General features: G+C 40.6%; 3 protein-coding genes and 1 non-coding gene across 7 annotated transcripts in view; 3 read left to right on the top strand and 1 right to left on the bottom strand.

Annotated features, from left to right (window-relative positions):
* Window positions 1-6,348, top strand: part of prox3 (prospero homeobox 3) — a 12,206-nt gene extending 5,858 nt beyond the window's left edge. For 2 of the 3 annotated variants that reach the window (XM_034237657.1, XM_034237746.1), the window contains 5 exons: window positions 1-609; window positions 727-840; window positions 2,627-2,739; window positions 3,201-3,306; window positions 4,514-6,348. The exon at window positions 1-609 is cut by the window's left edge and continues 1,175 nt beyond it. In XM_034237657.1, the coding sequence (XP_034093548.1) occupies window positions 1-609; window positions 727-840; window positions 2,627-2,739; window positions 3,201-3,306; window positions 4,514-4,687 (1,116 nt within the window). In that variant the 3' untranslated portion in view covers window positions 4,688-6,348. The remainder of the gene's footprint in view (window positions 610-726; window positions 841-2,626; window positions 2,740-3,200; window positions 3,307-4,513) is intronic. The other variant, XM_034237828.1, reaches the window with a different exon arrangement.
* A 3,241-nt stretch (window positions 6,349-9,589) lies between these two features.
* On the top strand, window positions 9,590-15,091 carry tmem179ba (transmembrane protein 179Ba). Its single transcript, XM_034224644.1, has 5 exons — window positions 9,590-10,040; window positions 11,295-11,491; window positions 12,569-12,706; window positions 13,114-13,192; window positions 13,814-15,091. The coding sequence occupies exons 1-5, from the start codon at window positions 9,945-9,947 to the stop codon at window positions 14,015-14,017; spliced, it is 714 nt and encodes a 237-aa protein (XP_034080535.1). The 5' UTR covers window positions 9,590-9,944; the 3' UTR covers window positions 14,018-15,091.
* Window positions 15,092-15,556: 465 nt separating this feature from the next.
* Window positions 15,557-15,630, top strand: trnai-aau. Its single transcript has one exon. It is a non-coding gene; the product is annotated as a tRNA-Ile (tRNA).
* A 5,156-nt stretch (window positions 15,631-20,786) lies between these two features.
* On the bottom strand, window positions 20,787-24,387 carry brms1 (BRMS1 transcriptional repressor and anoikis regulator). Of its 2 annotated transcripts, XM_034240415.1 has the most exons (10): window positions 24,259-24,387; window positions 22,928-23,141; window positions 22,764-22,854; window positions 22,556-22,683; window positions 22,302-22,381; window positions 22,090-22,186; window positions 21,605-21,694; window positions 21,464-21,528; window positions 21,291-21,330; window positions 20,787-21,159 (listed from the first exon to the last, which is right to left on the bottom strand). In XM_034240415.1, the coding sequence occupies exons 2-10, from the start codon at window positions 23,133-23,135 to the stop codon at window positions 21,152-21,154; spliced, it is 807 nt and encodes a 268-aa protein (XP_034096306.1). In that variant the 5' UTR covers window positions 23,136-23,141; window positions 24,259-24,387; the 3' UTR covers window positions 20,787-21,151. The 2 variants fall into 2 exon arrangements, with proteins under 2 accessions (XP_034096306.1, XP_034096347.1); XM_034240456.1 differs by lacking the exon at window positions 21,291-21,330.
* Window positions 24,388-24,632: the final 245 nt, after the last annotated feature.

The raw sequence follows: 24,632 nt of genomic DNA, 5'->3' as shown, positions 1-24,632 counted from the left end.
CAAAACAGGAGCAGTGGTGCTCCGCCTCACCGCTCTGAACCCTCAGATCTATCGATGCCATTGGCTCTTCAGAGGTCACCTGACATACGAAAAGCCCACCCCCTCCTCGGGCCTCCTCTCTCTACTCACCACCCGAACCTCAGCCTTCATCACCCTTCTCTCTCTCGCCCTCCTCCTCTTTCTCACCCTCCCCTCCTGCCTCCATCTTCACAACCCAAAGACCTCTCCACCTCCTTCCACCCTACCTCCTGTTCCTCTTCTTCTTCCTCTTCTTCCTTCCCTGCGCCTCCCCCTCCACCTCCTCCTCCCCCCCTCCCTCTCCCCCTTCTCCACTACTCCATGCAGCAGCTCTTCTCTCGCTCCCTCCACCACCATCAGCTCCCCCACCTGCCCCCGTCCCGCAAGGACTACTTGAACTCCGACCCTTTCTTGGAGTTCTCGGCTCACCCCTCGTCTCACCCCTCTTTCCCACCGCTCCCCTTGCTCGGTCACCTGGACCCCTCCCTCGCGCGCCACGCGCATGGGGGCAGAGAGAGGGGGATGAGGGGTGACGGGGGGATGAGAGGAGGAGGGATGGACGGAGGAGAGCTCTACCTGACTGCTGGAGGAATATCCTTTTGTCCGCAGTGGGGGAAGAATGGGGGAGGGAAATGTGTTTCTTTATGAGTGTGTTAGTTTGTGTGTGTGTGTGTGTGTGTTTGTGTGTGTCTCCTTAACTGGCCTCATGTTTACACCCAGGAGGGATTGTCTCCTTGCCACTTGAAGAAAGCCAAGCTCATGTTCTTCTACGCCCGCTACCCCAGCTCCAACACACTCAAGACCTACTTCCCTGATGTCAAGGTGTGTGTGCGCGTGTGTGTGTGTGTGTGTGTGTGTGTGTGTGTGTGTGTGTGTGTGTGTGTGTGTGTGTGTGTGTGTGTGTGTGTGTGTGTGTGTGTGTGTGTGTGTGTGTGTGTGTGTGTGTGTGTGTGTGTGTGTGTGTGTGTGTGTGTGTGTGTGTGTGTGTGTGTGTGTGTGTGTGTGTGTCAGGGTTATTATCTACACGTACATTAAAACCCAAATGAATGAGACAGCATGATTATCCATAAACTCTTGTGACATTGAACCACAGACACTAAACAAACTTGAGATTCCAGGAGATGGCGCTATGCCTCAATCCTCAGGCAAGATGAAACATTCAACTTTAAGGTCATTACCACACTGTTCTTCAACCATGCTACATACGATTCAGACTGATACTGATAATTGGCCTTCACAAAGAAGTTGCAAAACTAAATATTTCTGAAAAAATAAAATATGTTTTTAATAAATAAATGCAGTAATTTAAAGTAAAATGACATTTCAAAATGATTCTTACATTAGTCAAGATCAAGATTTGGTCCATTATTGAGATTTAAAAAATAAAATAATAATAATCTAAATCTTATCCTATGTTACCTAAGCGACTATCTTGTGGAAATGTACACTAAAATGTTGTCATTTTAGATTAAATACACTTAAGGAGATATTTGACTGTTTACATTTCCAGTACTGTTGAGTGGTTTGACTTATTTTATTGCACTTTATTGCAGTTTGGCAAATTACTGGGAGTGATTAACGGTACGTCGACACGGTTCCGTCGCGTGCCTCAATGGAGACGCATCCCATTCACTTTGAATGTCACTTTGTGTCCGGGGCGGGAGATTAATGTGATTGGTTGTTGGTCGCACACCAGACATGCCCACCGGCAAGCTTCTACGCGACGGAACGTCCACACGGCAACCAATCACATTAATCTCCCGCCCCGGACACACAAGCATGCGGTTTGATTGGCTAGAGCTTGTACTGGCATATGATTTGATTGGCTGGCGCTTCCGTCGACGCTTGAAAAGTTGAACTTTTCTCAACTTTCGAAGCGAGCAACGGAGGCAAAGCGATGCGACGGAACCACAATTCAGTTCGGCAAAGCGTGACGTCACCCAATTCAAAGTGAATGGGAAGCGTCTCCGTTGAAGCGCGCGAAGCTGCCGTAAACTGACACATGATAAGCCTCATCCCAATACCCCTCCTCGACTCCTCTCTTCCCCTCCTCCGGGACTTGACCTGGAAGTCGATCAAGACACGCCATTTTGAAGGACATCCCAATAGCTGAAATGCACACAGAGGAGTCGAGGAGGGGTATTGGGATGAGGCTATAGAGTATTTGTGTTATTATTTATCTTTGAGTTGCTAACACTCATTACTCCCCTAAAAGCAACTTGGCCAGTATGGGTATCGAACCTGCAAACTTTGCGTTATTAGCACCACGCTCTAACCAACTGAGCTAATCTGCCACGCATCAGATTAAATAAAATGGCAATTTGTGTGTTCACAAACAAATTCAATCACAATAACAATTCAATAACAACAAAAAGTTGTATTAACAACCAAAGACAGAAGTATTGTTCTCATTCATTGTAATGTGATTATGTGTAAATATTACCACTCTCCACTATGACAGATGAAAACATTAGCTACTGGCTCAAACTCTCTTTGAAGTCAAGTTTTCTAGAATTACCAACGCTGAATTAAATGATTTAATGGGCTCTCCTCGCTTGCTGTCCACCCTGCTCACTTCCTGTCCTGCTGTTTCCTGTCCACTGTGCAGTTTAACCGCTGTGTGACCTCGCAGATGATCAAATGGTTCAGTAACTTCAGAGAGTTCTTCTACATCCAGATGGAGCGCTTTGCACGGCAGGCTGTCCGCGAGGCTCTCACCCGGTGGGTTTCAGTTGGCACCGGTTAAAGTTAAACCCGTTTGCTGCAAACTTCCATTGTTTCCCTTGGTTTCATAGAGCTGGCAGTTTGTCATGGAATTTCTTTATCTTTGTTGATTCATGCTTTACATGCTGTGTATATGCTGCATATTTGGTAATTGTACAGAGAGGAGCACAATGACTAAATTGTTTTGTATCAGGCTTGACATTTTCCTGTTTTATGCAACAGTGTTTTACAATATAATTGTGTCTGTGATGTCCATTTATTTGTTCAAGTGGTCAACATTTACCACAGTGAATGCATTGTACAGGACTGTTAGGAATGCATAATTGTACTTAATGGAACCATAGAAAGGATTCAGGAGAGGGTTTTTGGTCAAAATAAATGTATAAAGACTACAAAAAAGTGTCCAGATGGATTTCATGGTGATGTAAATGAGTATGTTTGTCTGTGTGTGTAATTAGGGATGGTGCGCCTCGTGTGAGCAGAGAGGGTCAGCTGCGAGTGGGCCGTGATACGGAGCTTTACCGCATACTGAACATGCACTACAACAAAAGCAATGTCTACCAGGTAAGCAGAGTGTGTGATTGGGTGGCTGCTTTATAATCGGTGTAGCTGTAAGTGATGCTGTTATTTGATCGATTGAGTCTGATACGCTTCTAGGTTTCTTTAATGGCGGTATGTTTGAGCATCCCTTTGTAAATGCAAGAAAACCACAAGGTACTGTACTGTATGTTTATGTAGAGACATATATACAAACAGGATGTATTTATAAAACTGTATCTGCTACAATGTCTATAATGGCATAGCCTTGGTCTGTCCAGAGCTATTGTATACTTTCATAATTGTTTATATTTAATGGGAAGTTGTTCATTAGCTGATATCATTGTTTGTGTTCATTTGACTTGTGAGGATATATTTCCAACATACATGCACAACCTTTTTATACTCCAATTTCATTTCAATTCCTTGGCATTTCCAGTGTAAACTGAGATGTTGCTCAATGGCAATGATTACATATCTTTCTCAAAAGTACCTTTGGCGTTATTAGCACCACGCTCTAACCAACTGAGCTAACCATTATGTCTTGCTGAGTCATTTGCAACTACTTACTGTACAATATCACCTTGGTGAATAAATGTTATTCTTGTAACTAACTAGTGTTTTGAGTTAACTGCTGATTAGGCTCAGGTTAAAACAGGGAGCTTTGCTGCAGACATGTCTCTCATAGAGCAGGATGAGCACAGGTGTAATTAATAACCCTAATGATGCCCACGCTCCACTTAACAGTTCCAGGGCCTAGGTATTAAGCTTTTCATTAGTGTTATTCTGCACATGTGTTTTTGTTGTTGTTGCTACAATATGAAATGTTGCAAATCCTGTTATGTAAGGTCACCAAACTCTTACTGGGGAGGTATTAATAAGGTATCCAGAGAGATACAATCAGGCAAAAATAAATGCATATGTATTATCTGCTTTCTATTAGGGTCTAATTCAATCTAATTCAAAATAGGACAAATGCAAAATAAAAAATGCTAGAATACTGTATGAATAAAAATATGATCATGTTTAATATTGCAATGATTGATTACATTTATGGTTTCAACTGCTGTCTGTATAATACCAGAGCTGACAAGGGGCAACATTTCCAACATTTAACTCTCTGGTTTTTTTTTTTTTTATGTGAATTGTTTCTCATTCCTGTTGAGATTTCTAAAGTCCTAAATCAGTGGACCTTGAAGTATTTTGTCTTTTGACATTCACATTTTTTGTGCAGGTCCCAGAGAGGTTTATCGAGATATCCGAGGTGGCTCTGAGGGAGTTTTACTCAGCCATCTGGACCGGCAGAGACAGCGACCCCTGCTGGAAGAAAGGCATTTATAAAATCATCTGTAAGATGGACAGTCCCGTACCAGACGCCTTCAGACTGCCTGGCTGTCCCATCGGCTGAGGATCAAACCACTGTCATCTGGTACATGTATACAAACGCATGCATACAACACAAACTCACTACAAGAGGAGCATTTTATTAAAGCATTCTCAATCCCATACTGTGAGAACTGGTAATCAATTCTACAATTCCATTCATTTTGAAAAAATAAAAGTATTTAATGTGCATGTACAGAGACATACATGCTCAAAAACACGGACACACACTGGGTGAACACTGTGATAAGAGTCTTGTGACCGCACTTACGGAGGAACGTGACCGTACCATTGAATTACAACGGGACAGAACCATTTCCAAACATTCCTCACCAGTCAGCTGACTCGTGAATTCCCAGTGCTGCTAAACGGGTTTGAAAGAACTGTCAAGAAAATAAGAGTTTCTGCGGCCACAGAACTGGAACACACTGATTTAATCACAAGGGAATTATGGAGATATGTTTACTTGCTGTGTTACCATGTGATACATCATTAATTCTCTTGAATATATAGTATGCATTCCTTCGCAGTCTCTTGCAGATGATTGCGTTTTACAAGACCATTCAATGCATCCCTCAGTAATCAAATGTACTGCTGACCAATGTTTACCAAACTGCACAAGTACTTGTTGCAAGACAAAGAGACCACAACCTAAGCACATTTTCTCTCAGATTAGGGGCCCCATTCTCCTCATCATTACTTTCTATTTCAAAGAGAGCAGTCTCAAAAATCTACATTCCTGTTAAACATTTTCCTGATAAAAAAAAAAGTAGTAATGTGTTGTAGTGATTAGCAGTTTCTCACTCCCAAATCATTTGGATGCTGCTCTCCCTCAGGGGTGTAGACAGGACATTAAATGTTTGTTTTTTGCTTCAAAATGAACAGTTATTGTTGCCTTGTGTGTGGGCTTCTCTGGAGTATCAGAATTACACTTGTATTTAATTTGTGAGTTTACATTTTGGTTTAATTTTCCCATGTCTGAGAATGCTTTCCCCTTTTGTTTCAACAACACAAGGCTTTTATATTTGCATTTATTCAAATGTAAAAGAAAAGATGGGGACCAATCTTAATTAATGTTGCATAATATATTACAAATGTTTGGGGAATTGTAAGATGTTCAACTTTTAGCGACCTATCAGGGCAATGGTTTCAGTCAGTTGTGCTTGTATTTCCATCTCTTTGTTCAGTATGGAATAATTATATAGCTTTTGTACATGATGGCACAATGTAATCTAAATGTAATTAAAATTCTGCAAAAATAAGGCCAATATATTGAATTTAAAATAGTTAAATTAATGTTTTGTTGTTAACTTGATGTTATCTTAATGTTTAAATATTCACTTTGTATTTCCTTATGTGATTCTTATTGCACAGTTATTATATATGGACATATGTTTCCCAAAGGTATTACAGAAACTTTTACTATTATAGTATGATATGTATATCATGACTCTTTTATGGAGAGGAAACGTGTTGACTGACTGACTGCTATTTGTGACGTGTTTCAGTGCATGTTTCCTACATCACATTTTGTATTGTGATCTCTTCTGTTTCCGTCATCGGTTTTATTGGTCTCTCTTTTATATTGTACATATTCTATTGTTTAGATCTGTGCCTCATTCAGACTTGAATTGACGTGATTGTTGGTGTTTAAACTTATCAGTGAATTAAAGTGATACCAGGCTATAGTGTTGTGATGACTGGATCCACATTACACACACACACACTTACACACACACACACAGTCCTGCTAGCCAACACTAATACCATCACACTTTAAGCCTTTAATCTAACAACACACTAAAACACACGCATTCTCATTGGATGTTAGCTTTGTAAGAGGCTCAACCCTACACACACACACACACACACACACACACACACACACACACTTTCTCTGGTATGCTGGCAACGCATCCAAACCACTGAAATCTTGTAGAAAACAGCTGCTGTTTTCTGACACACAAGCTGGATGAAAAGTCTTTCAAAAAAGATTTATCATTTAATCATCAGCTTTTAAATTAATCACCAATTATCTTTGATAATACATCAGCTTCAAGAGATGAAAATAAAAATGCCCAATTTTGCTTTTCCTGTCTACCCTAAATGTAAACATATCTTTGTTCATAATAGACACACATAAATGCAAATGTTCCCTGTTAAACTATTTTTTCCCTTTTTTTCCACTTTAAAAATCATACAGGTCACATTTCAGCTGTTCAAAGAAATGTGCTTTTTATTAGCTGGTATCTATTTCCGCAACAGCTTTTTGAAACCAATTCCATTTTAAGGCTGTTACTGATGCTTTAAATTACATTCAAATTTGCTTTTTTGCACCGCAACAAGAAAGCTATTCAGTTTTCAAAAAACGCTTCACATCATAAAACAAGTAAAAGAGCCTTTTGTGGCAGAACTGGCACACGATATTAACTCAAAGCCTAACTGCAGACTGTGTACAGCCTATCAGCCCTTAATAGGGGAACTCCATCAGTATTCAACTTGCAGAAACTTTGTTCATCGCATGACAAGACGACAAGACTAAAGTAAAATTACATGGACACATAGATACATACAGTGTAGTGCTGTTTCATTGGTGCAATCTAAGCATAGGCCTATACATATTTCTTTGAAAAATGTGTGACACAATCAATGGGTTATACTTTTGGTGTCGGTGCCAGGTAATGTTATTTTTTAAAGTGACTTCTTAACGGTCTTGAAAATGGTGTTACATATATCAGAATAGCATGGTCATATCATATGACATGAGTCACAAGGTCTGATTAGGCATCACACACACACACACACACACACACACACACACACACACACACACACACACCTATACACAGACCCGATACACACACAGACACCTATACACACACAATGACATGCCTGCTAGTAGCTCAACATTTGACTAAAAGTCTTGCCACCTGATAGTGTAGTAGTAACACAAAAACGACTTTATTATCATACATGAATCCAACCTTATGATGAGCATTACAATATTGCAGTAGTGTCTCTTAATGTGTTATAATTAGGGCTGTCAAGTTAACGCGTTAATAACGCGTTAACGCAAAAAAAATTAACGCCACTAATTATTTTAACGCGATTAACGCATGTGTATTTTTTTTCCTCGGCCGCCCCGTAGTTTCAGAGCGCATCGAGTTTAAAATACCATCTACAAGCTGATGCTGACAGCCCCGCTCCTGCCGCCCGCTTGTGGCAGACCACACTTCCACGCTCACCGGCAGGCACAGACTGGCTGGGTCTGTGTGGCCCGAGCGATCGAGAGAGAGACCTTACGTGCATTGTTGTTGTTAGCATCTGGTGCTAGCTAGCTGCGCTAACGGATATGGAGCTGTTTAAATGAAAACAGAGGAGCGACATTTCGCCACAACTGCGCCTAGCACTTGACTTTATGCAGGAAGTCAGACAGTGGGACATTGTACGAAAAGTCAGCACACTCAGCACGGATAGTGCGCGCAACATGATTGCAGCGTCCAGGCAGCTCCCGTTCGAGCATATGCCTTGAGTTGCACATAGCTCCAACGATCCATCACACACACACACACACACACACACACACACACACACACACACACACACACACACACACACACACACACACACACACACACACACACACACCACACACACACACACACACCACACACACACACACACACACACACACACGAATATTTGTAATGTTCAGAGGTTGTTGTGTTTAATATTCATGAGGATATTTGACATTGTTGAAATGATAATAAACATTAGCATAAAGCATATTTGTCCACTCATATGTTGATAAGAGTATTACAAACTTATAAAAAAAAATTTAAAAAAATATTCCTCTAAGGTACATTTAGAACAGATCAAAAATGTGCGATTAATTTGCGATTAATCGCGATTAACTATGGACAATCATGCGATTAATCGCGATTAAATATTTTAATCGACTGACAGCCTAGTTATAATATTACTTAATATGTGTGTAAATGTTTGCATTTGCATGAATGAAAAGCAGGTTCAGCATCCCTTCCCACAGCTTTCAGTGGACCTTTCTGGGTTATCCATAGAGAATTGCTCTGTATGACATTAGTGTTGAAGTTCCTCTGCCCATCAGTGTGACAAATACACGATTTCCACGCATTTCTTTATCTGGTGGCGCTGAAGGGAAGCTTATTGAAGCTAAACCCAGAAGTATTTCTCATGGGCAAGGTTGTTGCTGCTGCTGGACCAAGAGTGAGGACGTCTGAGACATAAATCCCAGAAATAACGCCGGGAAATCAAACCCTCGCACCTTCAAATTTAAAGCGTGGCATTTGTTGAATTGCATAGAGAGGAGACAGGTGAGTTTTGGGCATCAAATAATGCCATATAGCTCTATTGACATCATTAATTTGTTTATTTTTGCAACATTTGACAAGATTTAGCTCAGTAAGATCTGCATGGAGTTTTGTATTTCCTTTTTTTTGTAAACCTGTAAACCTTGTATAAGTACAAATATTTGAGTAAAGTTGTAAAGGTTTAGAAATATAAGGAAGACTAAAGGGGAATATCAAGAGAGCAATTCATATTTCTATACTGCCTTGAGTTATCCTGTTCGTATTAATATTATAATTAATATATGTTTTATTTTGTATTTACATACATGTTTCTCCGTTGTAATTTAATGCAATTGTTTTTCCTTAAATGCATGTACTATTGCACTGTTCTGCATTCTTCGATAAATTCTCATTATTTTCAACGAACAAGCTAGTTGCAAGCTATGGTTGCAAGTTAGCTAGCAGCTGTGCTATTCTTCTTAACATTTTTATTTTGAAAAACAATACCGGAACTGTCCTGTATCTCACCTTGTGTGCCTTCACACAAGAAGAAAAGCACAGATGGGATTTAACACTCAGAAAGCCACTGAGTGCGTTTGATTTCAGATTACAGTGACATACACAGTACGAGGTTTATTTTAAAAAAGGGGGGAGATTTTTTTAGGAGTGTGCTCCCTCTCACTCCTGTTCACTGTCCTCCGGATTCCTACAGGACTCCAGAGTCGCGAAGAGCCCATGCTAAATTAAATTAAATGTGTCTACTTGTACTACCAGATGTGCGGTCAGTTGCTGCAAAAGTTGCCGATTTCTCAGCCAGTCCCTATCGGCCAATATATGAACTGCAGTGTGTGGCACTTCCGTATTGGCGTCCCGGCTCTTCCCCAGAGTTTGCCGCTTGTCTAGCACCCGTGCCTTCACGCCCCGTGTTGTCAGACAGGAGCTGGCCAGGGGAAGATGGTGTTACCGGGGCTGCTGCTGCTGGAGCTGGCTATCTACGCCAGCTGCTTCATCTGTGGGATTGTCACCGCCGCCTCCATCACCATAGTCCAGGTGATTTTACGCAGAAATGATAAAACTATCCTAATTCTAAATGTATTTCCATCCTCTTCCGGGTACACTCACTTTTTCACTGCGTGTATTCCTGAGAGGTTCATGCTCACCAAAGAAAATCCCGAAATATCACTTCACAGGCTGGATTTATGGCATTTATTTGCAGTTTATTCCAACTTTTTCATTCGTTTTGCATTCATTCGTTGTCTGTTTAACTGTAGAAACATATTAGTCTTTGTAACTCTTTTTTACGAACACTTAAAAAAAGAGATGCACCTGTGGGTGTTGTAGGTCTCGGACATACCTCTTTCTCTTTGTATTAACCTTCAGTGGTGGATTCAGATTCTTTACTTGAGTAAAAGTACTAAAGTAATAACACACTGTACATATACTCAATTTCAAGTAAAAGTACTGCATCGAGAATGGTGTTTAAGTCGAAGTATTTAAGTATGATTGGGGAAAATGTACTCATTGCAAAAACAAAAAAATTCCAAATTGTAATATTTAAAAAATAAATCTTCACATTTAAAAAGCTGGAACTCTGAAATATTTTTGGACCAGAAAACATTTGAGCAAAATTGCTACTTAAATATAATGTTGGATGGTTTACTTTTAAAATCTATTCCAAATAATCTTATTTTGTACGTTTTTCCTTAGTATTGTGTGTCAAAATCTCACTTTATAAAGTAACTAATACAACAATCTTTACAATAAATGTAGAAAAATAAAAAATGTGCTTCCAGAATGTAGTAGACTAGAATACTATAAAGTAGTATAAGATGAAAGTACTCAGGTAAAGTTCAAGTTAAGTACTTGAGTAAATGTACTTAGTTACTTTCCACCACTGTTACCCTTTATAATTGGGTTTAAACTTCACAATACACAGTATAGGGGGGAAACTACAGAAGCACATTCAATTAGCTGCACTGATTGTACGCTACATGCTTCAGGCTCTGTGAAAAACTAACATTTATTTTGAAGGTTAAAACCCCTTAAACACAACGTTCTAGTCTTCACTGATTTGGATATGTCTGAGCTGTGAAATATGTGTGCTCGCGAGTAATCAGAGAGTCATGTGTCCGTTCTCATCATGTGACCAGATGGTTCTCGTGTCCAATTATTCTCTCTACTCCTTTATGGGAGTCAGATGCTGCAGTGAACATGTGTTTACTGTGGATATGTGAGACGAAACTGAGAGTATTGAATACAACTAAGTAATAAACAACTAAAATGTCATTCTTTCTCTTGTCTCAGGGTCATTTTGGAGGTCAGTGCATGCTGTATGGACTTGTGAACTACAACACCACAGCGAGCCTGATCGGGGTGCAGTCCTCCAGCGCCCCCTCTCTGTGCTACTTCGTGTCGGCCATATCAGTCCTGGTGGCGGTGACGTGCTTCTCTCTGTCTCTGTACTGGGTCTACTCTCTGTGCAGCGACGGGGAAATCAGGAGGTGTGTGTGTGTGTGTGTGTGTGTGTGTGTGTGTGTGTGTGTGTGTGTGTGTGTGTGTGTGTGTGTGTGTGTGTGTGTGTGTGTGTGTGTGTGTGTGTGTGTGTGTGTGTGTGTGTGTGTGTGTGTGTGTGTGTGTGTGTGTGTGTGTGTGTGTGTGTGTGTGTGTGTGTGTGTGTGTGTGTGTGTGTGTGTGTGTGTGTGTGTGTGTGTGTGTGTGTGTGTGTGTGTGTGTGTGTGTGTGTGGTGTGTGTGTGTGTGTGTGTGTGTGTGTGTGTGTGTGTGTGTGTGTGTGTGTGTGTGTGTGTGTGTGTGTGTGGTGTGTGTGTGTGTGTGTGTGTGTGTGTGTGTGTGTGTGTGTGTGTGTGTGTGTGTGTGTGTGTGTGTGTGTGTGTGTGTGTGTGTGTGTGTGTGTGTGTGTGTGTGTGTGTGTGTGTGTGTGTGTGTGTGTGTGTGTGTGTGTGTGTGTGTGTGTGTGTGTGTAGCTCAATATCACAAAACACGTTTGTCTCACTGGGCTTTACAGATTAAAAACAAACAACAACATTGTATAGGGTGGAGTTACAGCAAAATGAGAAGAAAAGATCGTGTGTTGAAGACAAATAGAAATAAAACAAAACAAGATACAACAAAAACATTCAAATTAATTACCATAAAAAGAGATGTTTTACACAGCTTGAATTCAGTTATTCAACTATCAACTCTAAAGAGCTGGACTTTTCGTATTATTGCTTGTTAAAACATATACATTTTCAATCTTTACTCCAGAGTGTCGTTCTTGTTGGTATGATTGACTGAAGCAGCACTCAACCAAGACTTATTGCATTTATTTTGGTGGGTTAGGAAGATCGCGTAATTAGAATTTTCTGAAAGTTGACAGACCTAATCCATGCTGCAGAGCTGCAGGAAGGGAAAACATATTACTAAATCAAAAACGGATCAAAAGGGACAGCGGGTCATGCAATTATCAAATAGTCACACACATGCTGTAGTTTGACGTCATCTCCTCATTTGTTCAGAGGATGAGATAACATTGTTTTCCTCTCTTTTCCTTCTCTTGGAAAATAATTGATCTCGCAGGGATCGCCTGTGGATGAACCTGACGATAGCTGTGAACGGCGTCTTCCTCTTCTTCCTGCTCATCACAGGCTGCATGCTGAAGATCGGACGTGACTCGCTCTGCAACTCTGTCCTCCAGAACGTGCCCAACATCACCAGGTGACACACACACACACACACACACACACACACACACACACACACACACACACACACACAGAATTCAGCCACATGCACAGGCATGTCTACACCAAACCTCTCACATTCAAGTCAGAAATGAAACCTAAAACATGTGAAACCCTGTGAGCTTCACTTCATGTTTTAATGCTCCTTTATCACCATTAATAACACTTTCAGTTGTTCTGTCAATAGAAGCTACACTTCCCCTTACCTTGACATGAATAGCAGATGATACATTACTTTAGAACTCTTGAATTAAAGAATGTAATGAGGATTTTAACGGAAGTCTGCCAGTGAAGATGTCTTCTGTAACTGTTAACACTGACTGAAATGAGAGGTTAATGATGTGTAACTTTCTAACATGCAATCGGCTTCTGTTTCCCAAGATGTGAAGAGGCCCAGGATAGAAATTGGGTCAGTCCGCTTAAAGGGGAAAGGTTCTACAACAGTCTGTACAAAGCCGAGGTCAGTGGACTACTTTCAGATTTATATTTCATTTATAGGACACATTCACAAAGGGGAACAACAGAACTCAGTCAACATACAGACTTATCAAAGCATTTGTAATCATTAATCTCACATAATGACTAAAACATTTAGCTCAATTTGGGGACCTCAAACTTTCTATGTGTTCATAAACCGTATAGCAAAATATTAGCATCATTGAAATGTTAGTTTTCATTCGAATAAGGTCAAACTCTTGTCTTAGTAGTACAGGGACAAGAGGATTTATTTACAAGATGTATGAATGAATGAATGTATGAATGAATACATAGATGCTACAGAAATGTAGATCAAAATAATGTCATTACTGTTCATTCTGGAAAGACACTATAAGTATGCACAACTTGCCCTCTTTCTTATTAATGAAAAGAAAACCACCGAAGTACAAATATAGGTGTTTATTTGACCAACTTAGTCTTTTTGTGTCAGTAGATTCCTCCTAAACTCACCATAAGTTAGCATAAGATAAAGCCTAATTGCATATAATATTTCAGAAAACATTTTAAACAAAAGAATAATTGTCTTAATGTTAGAAATCAGTGTGTGTCTGTCACAATAAAGCTTCCCCCCTCCCCCCCTCAGACGGCGGTGTGGGTGAACTTCTTCTTCTGGATCACCATTGGGGTCCTGGTGGTCCTGCAGAGGCGTCAGAGCTCCGTGTCCAAGATCATCGCAGCGGGCTTCCCAGGGTACGGGGGGGCGGCGGCGGGGGGGCTGTTTGGAGACGCGGGGGTCACAGCTGCCGAGACGGAGCCTTTCTTTAACAATCCTGCAAGTCCACAGTGATCACACAATGATGACATACAGAACACGATAATGTGGGAGGGGGTACATATATGTACTTTGTATTGTTATATCACTGAATATATTTGTGAGACAACATAGACCACAGTATTTTGTATATTTTGCTTTAGGGTGTATTTAAATGTGTGTGCAATAGAAATGAGGATGGGCAGACTGACCACATTGTCCAAAGATATGTATGTTTACCCGTTTGCCACATTTAAACACTATCGCTAATACAATACAGTAGTCTTTCACTGGATCACTCAGAAATGTGTGTTTGTTGTATTTTGTTTACATAACAAGAACTCTCATTTAATCAGTGTTCTGATTTTTATCATTTTTGATGTGACAGATTTGTAAGACATATTTTAACTTGTTTTATACATTTTTTAACTACAAAGCCAATTTCTTTTGTATAGCCTTTAAAGCTCTAATTTTTGGAACAAGCCTTCTTGACTCGGCACTGTCCAACATTTCCATAGTGTTGCCTTGGATGAAGAGTTTTCGAGTTCAACGCCTAGAAACGTCCCCACACAGCGAAACAATTCCCAAATCTAAAACAATTTCCCAATTTGGGATCAATAAAGTTGATCTCATCTCATTGAAATCCAGCCAGAGGGCTAGTGTTCCTACTCAGTGTGCCTTTAACAACACTTGCTTAACCCTTTTTTATAGTGAGTTTCTGTCATGTGCACACACTTTTTTATTCTGTAGGTTGTGTTTTCTCTTTATTTATTATGAATGATTGAATTTTGCATTGAGGCCAAATGTCTTACTTTTGTCTTAAAATGTTTGTCATGAGATCTGGGATAGTTTGGTCTCACTGTGAACGGCTTAAAGAAACACTTGCTACAGTTTGAGAAAATGGGCACGCAATTACGTTACAAATCCTTTCAACGTTGTTTACACAGTGTTACGTATCTGCTCTAATATCCAGTGTAGGATCACTCACAGGTGGTCATCAAACGTCTGTCCTGTGTTTGAGATATTGCACCTAAAAAGGCTGTTTTGTACTGATTGACACATGGCATGCTACATTTTTAACCAATAAACCAAAGACTTAAAATACAATAACTCAACTGGTTTTCTTCTGATGTGTTTTAGAGGGATGGAGATATAAATGTCGACCTGTGTCGCCCTCTGCTGGCTGATAATAAGTACTCAGCTATAGCGGAGATACATTACTAATATCGTGTGTTAAATGAAGTATAGTCATTTAATGTGAGGTATTTTTTGTTAATATTTGAAAAAGGTGTATATGTGATAAGTCATGATTTTATTAAGGTGGCTATTAAGGCATGTAATAATGTATGTGAAAGTGTTTTCCTGCATTGCAATGAATGGTGGTCCTTTACAACTTTTTTCACTTACAAATAAAACAAAAATAATGTTTTTTATTCTAAGACATGACAGCAATTTCAAACTGCCAACTTTAACCTAAGCTTGTGTCTCATTGTTAGCATGAAATCTCATTAATTAAAGCTATAACGTGTTGTAATTTGAAGGCAGTCAATCACCTAATTACGTCATGGAGAACGTGGCTGGTTAGTTCAGTTGGTTAAAGCGTGGTGCTAATAACGCCAAGGTCGCGGGTTCGATACCCGTACTGGCCATAGTAGTTTTTCGGTCTTCACAAGAGAGAGGTTATCTGTGTGAAAAACACCTTTCCCAAATCATCTTTCCATACAATAGTATATATACATATATGTCCATCAGAATTGATAGTGGGTGACTAATGAAATCCTTAAATTGGTTAAGTAACTCCATTGGATTCCAATTTGCTCTACCTCCAGTCTGGAGTCAATTTAGAGCAAAAGTTTAAATTAAATTATTTTTTACCATACTATCAAATAAATACTATATATTATACATATATTTGAATAAAAACATTGAAAAAAACACAAAAAAATACTGAATTTCTGATTTCGATGTTGAACAAGGAGTTAAACGCCATTGCCTGACAGACCAAAATAGACAGATTACTCCTGCTATGACAACATAACTCCAACGCTGTCCCTAACTGTCTAATCTGTGGGGATTACCTGACCTCGTCTGAGCTCTGAGGTACAAGAGAGAGGAGAGACTGGACGTGAAAGAGGGTGACGGAGTGGGATAAATAAGAATATAGGGAAGATTTACCGGCACTGGTAAATTAATTTCCAACAGCTACTTTTACCATACACCTAATGCAGAATCCCTACCTGGAATAACGTTTTTTTTATCATATATTTATACAGGGAATCTGTAAAGGACATCCAAGAAGAGAGAGAACTCTGGAGAACGCTGAGGACTACCTCGACTCTCAGAAGCCCACCAAGCTTGTGATAAAGTTGACTTTGGAGTCCATGGTAAGACCTTTTTGGCTATTAAATAACCTGTGTGTATTCAAACATATCTAAAGATATAGAGAAAAGAGGTTAGAGTCTGATGGTCTGATAGGAATAAAAGAGCGTCATAGACGAGCAGTAGCCATTGAAGACTAAATTGAGCCTTGATAAGCCTCTTAAAGCCACTTCACGTTCTCCCAATCAAATGTTCTGAATACCACCTGTTGATCTGTACAGGACTTTTGATTAACTTGATCTGCTCTTTTTGGCAGGATACTTTACCGCCAAACTAGACGGTACAGAAACACAAGAGTCTTTCAATCTCAAAGTTCGATAATAAAGAGCCTTTAAAATGGAAAAAACATAATTAAATTCAGCGTTTTTCAAACATCACTAAGCCAACATCACAGTTTTGACCTCTGACTTCCCTCCCTCTGTCTGTGCAGAACATGTCTGATAATCAGTGTGAATCTGTGGCGCTGAGCGTGGAGTCCCTGCTGAGCGATGCTAAGAGGATGCAGCTGCAGTGCCGTGAACGCAGCGAGCAGCTCTCCATGGCCGCCACGCAGCTCAGGGTGGAGTCGGCCTCGCTGAGGGAGCAGTGCGAGGCCACGCAGCTCGACATGGTCCACATCCGCCGGCAGCTGGAAGAGCTGATGGACACCAAACACGCCATCGAAGCCAGGGAGAGGCAAACGCGGAAACTCAGCAAGCTCCTGTGAAGAGACACGGGGAGCATAGAGGAGTCATGAACTGTTCTGCATGATCTGCACTCAGGAGGGAAGTGGGCTGAGGAGGAGATGAGAGGAATGGGTTTGGAATACGTTTCAGTTTTAAATGTTTTTTTGAAAGTTAGCGTCAACTTCCACAGACCCCAGAATGTAGTTTTAGACAGAATATTGTTTAAGATTTTACAGAAAAAGCTACTGAATTCTGAATCTGAAGAAGAAAGTAGAACCAGAGCCTAATAAAAAAACTACTGTGTGTGGTTTGCTGGGGAAAAAAAAGAAAAGAAAGCATTTCTTCCAAATGTTCATGTCAAATAAACACAGTCGAAATACACTTATGTCTCTTGCTATTCTCTGGTAGGTCTTCATGTCTTATTTGGTCTTCATTTCCTCACTTTCTCACTATTTGTGCATATGTGGTAGTGGTCCAAGGTTTATTGGAGTACACTATTTGAGGACGAAACAGCGTCCACAGGGTGGAGAAACCCTATAACTGCAGCTACTGTGGGATGACCTTCAACCAGCTGTCACAGCTGATATCATGCCAGATATTTATTACAGGAGAGAAACCCTACCAATACAAGCAGTGTGAGTATGTCTCAGCACTTGGTACACCAACAGATGTCAGGTCACCGGAGTAACACCAGGGGAAAACTGAGCTGAGGTTCACTTTGCAGAGGGGAAGTCCCGCTGTTTTCTTAAGGCAGAGAAACTATACAGATGTTATGAGTGTGCCAACAACGCTATCACTCTGAGCTCTGCTGGAAGAGCTTTGCCAAGAAAGGATGTGTCATCATAAGATAATGCACACAAGAGAGAAACCATACCACTGCGATAATTGTGGGAGGTACTCAGGCCCGGTTCAGAACAAAATGACTCAGGGTGCATCTGAGATTAGAGAGGGTGCAGTGGTAAAGTGCTATTTTTATAAGTGGGGAGTGGACCTAACACCCTCTAGGGGGGTCCTCACCTCCTCTAGGAGGGTCCTCACCTCCTCTAGGGGGGTCCGGGGGCATGCTCCCCCGGGAAGATTTTGTTTTAAATATTGAAGTTAAAAGCATCAATCTGGTACACTTTGAGAGCAAAATGAAGATCTATGTGGTCTTTGCTTGATTCATGCCTTCCCAGTCCCTTATCACGTAGCCTATAAGAGCATGGCGCAGGTTGTTGTAGCCAGTTGTGGTGAAGGCATCTGACGTACTTGAACCAAAATGTCTACATGCATAGCAGAAGATGGCATCTTTTTCACATGAATATTCCAGCCAATCTCTGTTTTGAAACCATGAGCTGCAAAATGAGCGCCTTACCCCACTGTACAGGCGAGTTGGGTACTTTTTTAAATATACCTGGGCAGGCTCTGTTTTGCCGAGGTCCTCTGGCACTTGCAGGCCACTGAAGGGTGGCGGTGTTTGGGGCAACGAAGACGGCTGCGGCTGCTCCGCCTCCGTGGGCGAGGCGGGCAAAGCCGGCGAGTCGGGCGTTATTGTCCACGACAGTGGCCGCGGGTAACGTAATATCCCCATGATCTGAACTGTTATTACCTGTAGTAGATGCAGTGTTACTGCTGGCGATAAGGGCTGGTTGTTTTAACAATTTTCTGATGTCCATCACTGACTGCTGTAAGCACCTTGCAGATGACGAACGCGCAGCGGCACAGGTCACGCGCACCTGACATAATAATAACGTTACTTACCGTTTAAATTGACCAAATAAATGCAGCAGACAATGTTATTTAACCACAATTACAATTTATTTTATTTCAACTAAATTCTTCTTCTTATTATTCTTACTACTATTATTATTATTATTATATATGTAATATTTTTCACTTTTCTTTTTTTTCCACTTTTCATTTTTTTCACTTTTCATTTTTTAAATGAGGGTGCATAACGACTCAATTGAGGGTGCAATGCACCCTTATGCACCCCCGTAGAACCGGGCCTGGAGGTACTTCAAATGTTCCGCTCAGAGCAAAAAACGAAGAACTAGTCAGCGTTTTTTTTCACCTTGTAAGGCTATGGTTTACATTCTCAAGTTAATGTGGTTTATTTGTATTTAATTTTAAGTTCCATACATTTGTAATTCTTATTCCCTATCTATTCTCATTTTCCTGTCAGTAAAAAAGGCAAACTAGTGCTTTGTATCTCTAGTTTTGACCTAGCTAGTCAGTGTTCATGTTTAAACCAATAACATGTTTGGCCACTAGGGGCAGCAGATAACCGTTGCTAAAGTTGCTAGCTAACATTTATCTCGTTACACATCCGGTATGGAGCAACGGTAGACTTTAATTGGAGGCGTGTTTCTTTTGATTGAAAGTATGTCTCCCAGCTGTTATCACGGTTTTCAGAGCTGTGGCTGAAAACAAGTTAGTAAGAGAAGAGTATAAAGCAAAACAGTGTAAGAAACGGTCCTAATTATGCACCGCCCGGAGCACGCTATGTGAACGACATCAAACACACCCGTCCCGTACGTCACCAACAGGTGCATTCATGGTGGATCTGCAGAACCTCGTTAAACCTTTTTATTTATCTGAAAAGTGCAGAGGACTGGTTGTATAATGTAGGCCTACTGAGAATAAAGGAGTAGAGCAGATAACTCTGGGGCACAGAGGAGGACTTCATACAGGTGAGTGCTACAGCAAATTATTTTTAATTTCGGTACTTTATCATAGAAAATAATGGCTATATGAGTTTGCTGAATAAATGAATATGTTATTTTTATTGTTGGGGAATAATTTGCCATGCATGACCTCCTTCGCCAGATGACCAACCTTGAGCAGCCGCTATCTCCCATAAGGAGGGGCTGCCCTAGCATTTTGTTGATGTTGCCAGTTTATGACCGGGCAACTCTCTGTCAGAGATAGTTATTGTTGTGGGACACCTGGAACACATCCTTCTCGGGGTGTAGATGACCCCGAGCCATAAGCGACAACAAATGTGATTCAGTTGCACCTGCTGTTTAGTCTATCTATTGAAGAATGTTGATTATTACACTCTGAACTAGTTAAAACCTGGAGCTACAGAAGAGTTCTTCAGAATTGATTGTGGCATCTCTACCGTGTGGTCAGACCGTGGCCCGTGACATGTCTTGTGAATTCTCTGGCCGAAGCTTCAAATAAACCGTCAGTGTTTGCCATCAAAGCTCCAGCTCTCCATCGTGTCTCTCTTTGAGTCCTGACTCCAATTGCTTCAGAAGTTTCCCCCACATTTATCATGTTATTTGACTTTGTTGGCATTACAATCTATTGCAAACAAACCAAAACCTTTTATATTAAAGTGAAGTCAAGAGTTTATATTATTAATAACACATCTATAGTGGGTATTGTGCCAAAATATATGGAAATGCATCACACAATGATAACATAAGTTAATGTACTTGACAAAATATTGGTCACAAGAAACTATTGTCAACAACCACTGGCCTAGCATTAGTGTTTTGTAAAATATAAGGTATATATAATTAATACATCTGTGTTGTCTTCCTTGGCTGTTTTATTCTGCCAAGTGCTATAAATGGAGTGTTTAGTTGTATTGGAGATCGGGTTATGGGGTGAACAAGTGTATCTGTTGACATTCAATGCTTCTTATTTAGCGTACAGACACAATTACATCCACCTTCTCACTTAATTCTCCGCATTAAGCTATATTCTAAAATGTCATACCTTTTCTTAAGAGTATATATAGTGTGTGCATGCAGTCATAAAACAATCACATGAACACGTAAAACTTTATGTCACAAAAGATTACAACTTTAATCACCATTATAAATCGTTCTATAAATACATGGTTTTCATATCATTAAGAATTTATTTTAAATAGCAATAGATAAAAACAATTAGTCGGTGGTTGGTCAGTGGGTTCAAGGACGCAGATTAAACAACACAACAATCTTCTGGGTCTTAATGAGACAAAACTGTAACAATTAGTGGAAGTCACTGAGTGTGTGTGTGTGTGTGTGTGTGTGTGTGTGTGTGTGTGTGTGTGTGTGTGTGTGTGTGTGTGTGTGTGTGTGTGTGTGTGTGTGTGTGTGTGTGTGTAGTTTGGTTTCTTTGCCCGGGTCTTCAATTCGATCCTCCTTCATCACCGCTCTGTAAGAGAGAAATTAGAAAGGCTTACAGGAAAGAAATCTAAACAGTGTGAATATTGTTGTCCTGTTGCATCATTTTTGACCAGTTAAGCTAAATATGTTTAATTGCAAGGAAGTGTCAGGAAGACTTACTTTCTAATTTCATTTTTAGTGGTGTCAGTGCTGCCGTTGCCTGAAAAGCACACAGAAACAGTACATGTAGCTGCTGTGTGTGGCTCAGTGTTGTGACATTAAGGTCTTAAATCATTGTTATTTTGTGTAATGCCAAACGCGGAGAAATGGAAGAGCAGCTTCTCTTTTTGTACCTTCTTGATAGCATTCCAGTCTTCAAGGATGTCGATTTCCCTCAACATGTAGACGATGAAAGGCCCTGTGAGACAGAGAGGTGTTCAAATCACAAACTACAAAAAGGCTCCGTCATATAAATATGAAAGAAGAAGTTTTACCTGAAACCAGAGCCACTTTCTTTTTCCGCTCCGACCGGCCCAGCAGGTTCTTTCTTTTACACTTCTTGCCCCTCGTCTCATCACTCCACTCTGGAATGAGACAAATACAACGTCCATTACTAAACTCATCTCACTGTTAGATTGATTTATTCAGACGAAATAGGCCCCTTGAGGCAAATGTGTGACAATGGGCTGTATACATGAGAACAAACTTCAATTAATGAATTAACAATCATTTAGTACACAGACTTAGCATAATGTATTCAGATTTATTTTTTCCATCTTTCTAAAGTTCTAAAAGTAATGACTTCTTGATGGAATGCAAATGAAGATACATAATATGATCTTTTTATGGGCATGATTCAAGTCATTTACTAGATGTATTGAAGCCGAAATAGATTGTGTTGTAATTGTGGGTATATAGATGTAGCTAGGGGAGGTCTATCAGCAAACAGTCCTCAGACGGCAGTGATACTGATTTGTACCTGAGGTGAGGTCTGTATTCTGTCTGTCCTCCTCCAGTCTTCTGATCTTCTCCAGCAGTTCAGACTTCATGGCATCTAACAGCAGCGACCGCTCACTCTGTAGCACACAATCATACACAAATACGTACCAAGTTTGTTCAATAACATTGGCTAAAGTGTATGTGTGTAGTATATTATCTGTGTGTGTGTGTGTGTGTGTGTGTGTGTGTTACCTCCAGGTGCTGCTTTGCTCCTTGTAGTTCACACTCGTTCTTGTGTTTGATCACCTGCAGACACAGCTCTCTGTACACTCCTGCAGTTAAAGACAGAGAGGATACTTTTAGAATTGTTTTGACAAAGTTACCATTTATCGATTATAACACAGACATCAACAATTGGTTCCTTGGTCCAAGCGGCTTGCAGTGCAAACCATGAGAGAGAAATCACTGCTCATCATAATTGAGTTTTCTTTGTGTGTTTGACGTACCGGCCACTTGCGTTCGTATCTGCATGCTCTCCTGCAGAGCTAACAGAGGTTCTCGGTATTCTCCAGCCTTTCCTGTCAGCACCTCGTCCAGCTTCACCTTAATCTGATTCTGCCGCTCTCGAAACAACCTGCCATCACATAGGAGCCGTTTTTTTCTTCTGTCTATCCTTCATATGACGGATTATTTCACACCAGAGGGACTACTTACTTATCCTTTAGCTCCTGAAATTGCTTTTCCAGATCCATCATCTCATCTAGACATTCTCCTCTCCTCCGCTCACAGTCTTCATCGTCCATCTCTTCACAGAGGAAGACAAGTGAGAAACAGTGCATTTACTCATGGAGCAATTTAGCAGAGCACCTGGATCTTACCTGAACTCTCCTCTTCCTCCTCTTCCTCACTATCCTCCAAGTCGCTGTCCCTGTCCTCTGCGCTCTCCTCCATGGTCTCCTCTCCGTCTCCACCTTCTCTTCCGTCCTCTCGTGGGTGCTCCACCTCTCCGTTGGCCTCAGGGAGTTGTGACTCTCCTTCCGCCTCCATCTCCTCCTCCGGCTCCCTCTCAGGGGGCTGGGCTGGCATGGCAGACTGAGAAACATGCACACACAAGTTTAAAAGTCAGCCTTCTCTGGTGGACTGATGGTCGTTTTATACACTGGCTAACTCATTCGGACTTTTATACGTTTGCATTTTAGTTGAATAATGGTGAGAGAAATCACAACTGCCTTCCACACACTGACACTGTTGTATGGCGGGAATTATATATGTTTTCCTTATCGATTAATCTTCAGATTATTAGTTGATGAGTAACAACACTGCAGCTGGGTTATAGTAATAGGGTTAGTAATAGTAAACAGTTTACTGTAAACCACAACAAAGAGCACAGAAAGCAGATAAAGGGATGACTCGTATTATTATTTTGGTGAAAGACCAACTTGTCAACTGAATTGTAGCTGATAAATGAAAATATTTTTTTAAAACACTGGGACATCGCACTACCGCTCCCGTGTCTGTCAAGCCAGATAACAACACACAAAACAGAGAAAGACCGGAAATGACCCGGTTTTGTTTGTTAAAAAGCAAAAACAGATAACTTATCTTACAGTTCACTATGAGCGCTTTGTAAAAAACATATTACAAATGAAATAACATGAGGTTATGTCCTTCAACATGTTGCGTTGTACATTAATAGGACCTTTATTTTGTAGCATTACCGGAAGTACTATTTCCATAACTTGACCACTGGCAGCTTCCGTGATGTCATATAGTAAGAGACGTTAAATCGACGGAGGTATTTACAGTAAAAATAAAGACCAGAAATATGCCTAAACCATTTAAAACTGCCTGTCCATTTACCTACAACCCACAATAAATTAACCGAGACTCCTCTTTGCATTTTTATATCGAATTAGTGGCAGATAAAGCACAGTGAAGTCAAGTGCAACACTAGCTAACGATTGAAACCACAGCGAGGGACAGACTGTCTGCTCATCACACTGTCCGACTGTTGAAGTTCATTTATCGGCACATATTCCCTCTATTCGTAGGAACAGCGTTTAGATGACATTAATCCCAATGAAGAATCGCCTCATTCTGCATCCATCCTCCAACTGAACACGGATTAGCAAGTAACGTTATCTGTTCAAGCAGGCAAGCGGAGCTGTTAGTAACAGAAAGTCTTCCCTTCTCCGGACCCCTCACTCACCTTCTCCCTCTGCTCCGCTGCACAACGTTAAAGTATCATTTTCTATATTTACAATTTAAAAAGTACTTCCCCTTCACTTCAGTCCCCAGTTCGACACTTTGCCGGACTCTACAGGGACCAATAGGAGAGACCGCCCCCAAACGTAGTTTGTCCAATCAAAAAGCTCAAGCAGATTCATAAGGCCAATCAGAATCAAGTTCGATTTAGTAATCCATCAGAGTTGGCCAATAGGATGGACTTTATAGAAAATACCGCGCATCTCCTTTTTTTCAATTTTAAAATAATAATAGGAAGTGAGATTACACATGCATTATAATAAATACAACGATAACAGCCGTGAATTATTACAATAATACATGTTTTTTTCACAAAAA

The sequence above is a fragment of the Gymnodraco acuticeps genome, unplaced genomic scaffold (assembly GCF_902827175.1).
Source record: "Gymnodraco acuticeps unplaced genomic scaffold, fGymAcu1.1, whole genome shotgun sequence".
Classification (NCBI taxonomy): Eukaryota; Metazoa; Chordata; class Actinopteri; order Perciformes; family Bathydraconidae; genus Gymnodraco; species Gymnodraco acuticeps.
Note: the sequence above shows the minus strand (reverse complement) of the source record. Positions and strands in the feature narration are given on the sequence as shown.

Coding starts and splice junctions, on each gene's coding strand:
- brms1 (XM_034240415.1), bottom strand. CDS start 23,135: ATGCCAGCCCAGCCCCCTGAGAGGGAGCCGGAGGAGGAGATGGAGGCG. Junction 22,187..22,301: donor GAGCAAAGCAGCACCTGGAG/GTAACACACACA, acceptor TGTGTGCTACAG/AGTGAGCGGTCGCTGCTGTT. Junction 21,695..22,089: donor GAATACAGACCTCACCTCAG/GTACAAATCAGT, acceptor GTCTCATTCCAG/AGTGGAGTGATGAGACGAGG.
- tmem179ba (XM_034224644.1), top strand. CDS start 9,945: ATGGTGTTACCGGGGCTGCTGCTGCTGGAGCTGGCTATCTACGCCAGC. Junction 11,492..12,568: donor AGCGACGGGGAAATCAGGAG/GTGTGTGTGTGT, acceptor TTGATCTCGCAG/GGATCGCCTGTGGATGAACC. Junction 13,193..13,813: donor ACAGTCTGTACAAAGCCGAG/GTCAGTGGACTA, acceptor TCCCCCCCTCAG/ACGGCGGTGTGGGTGAACTT.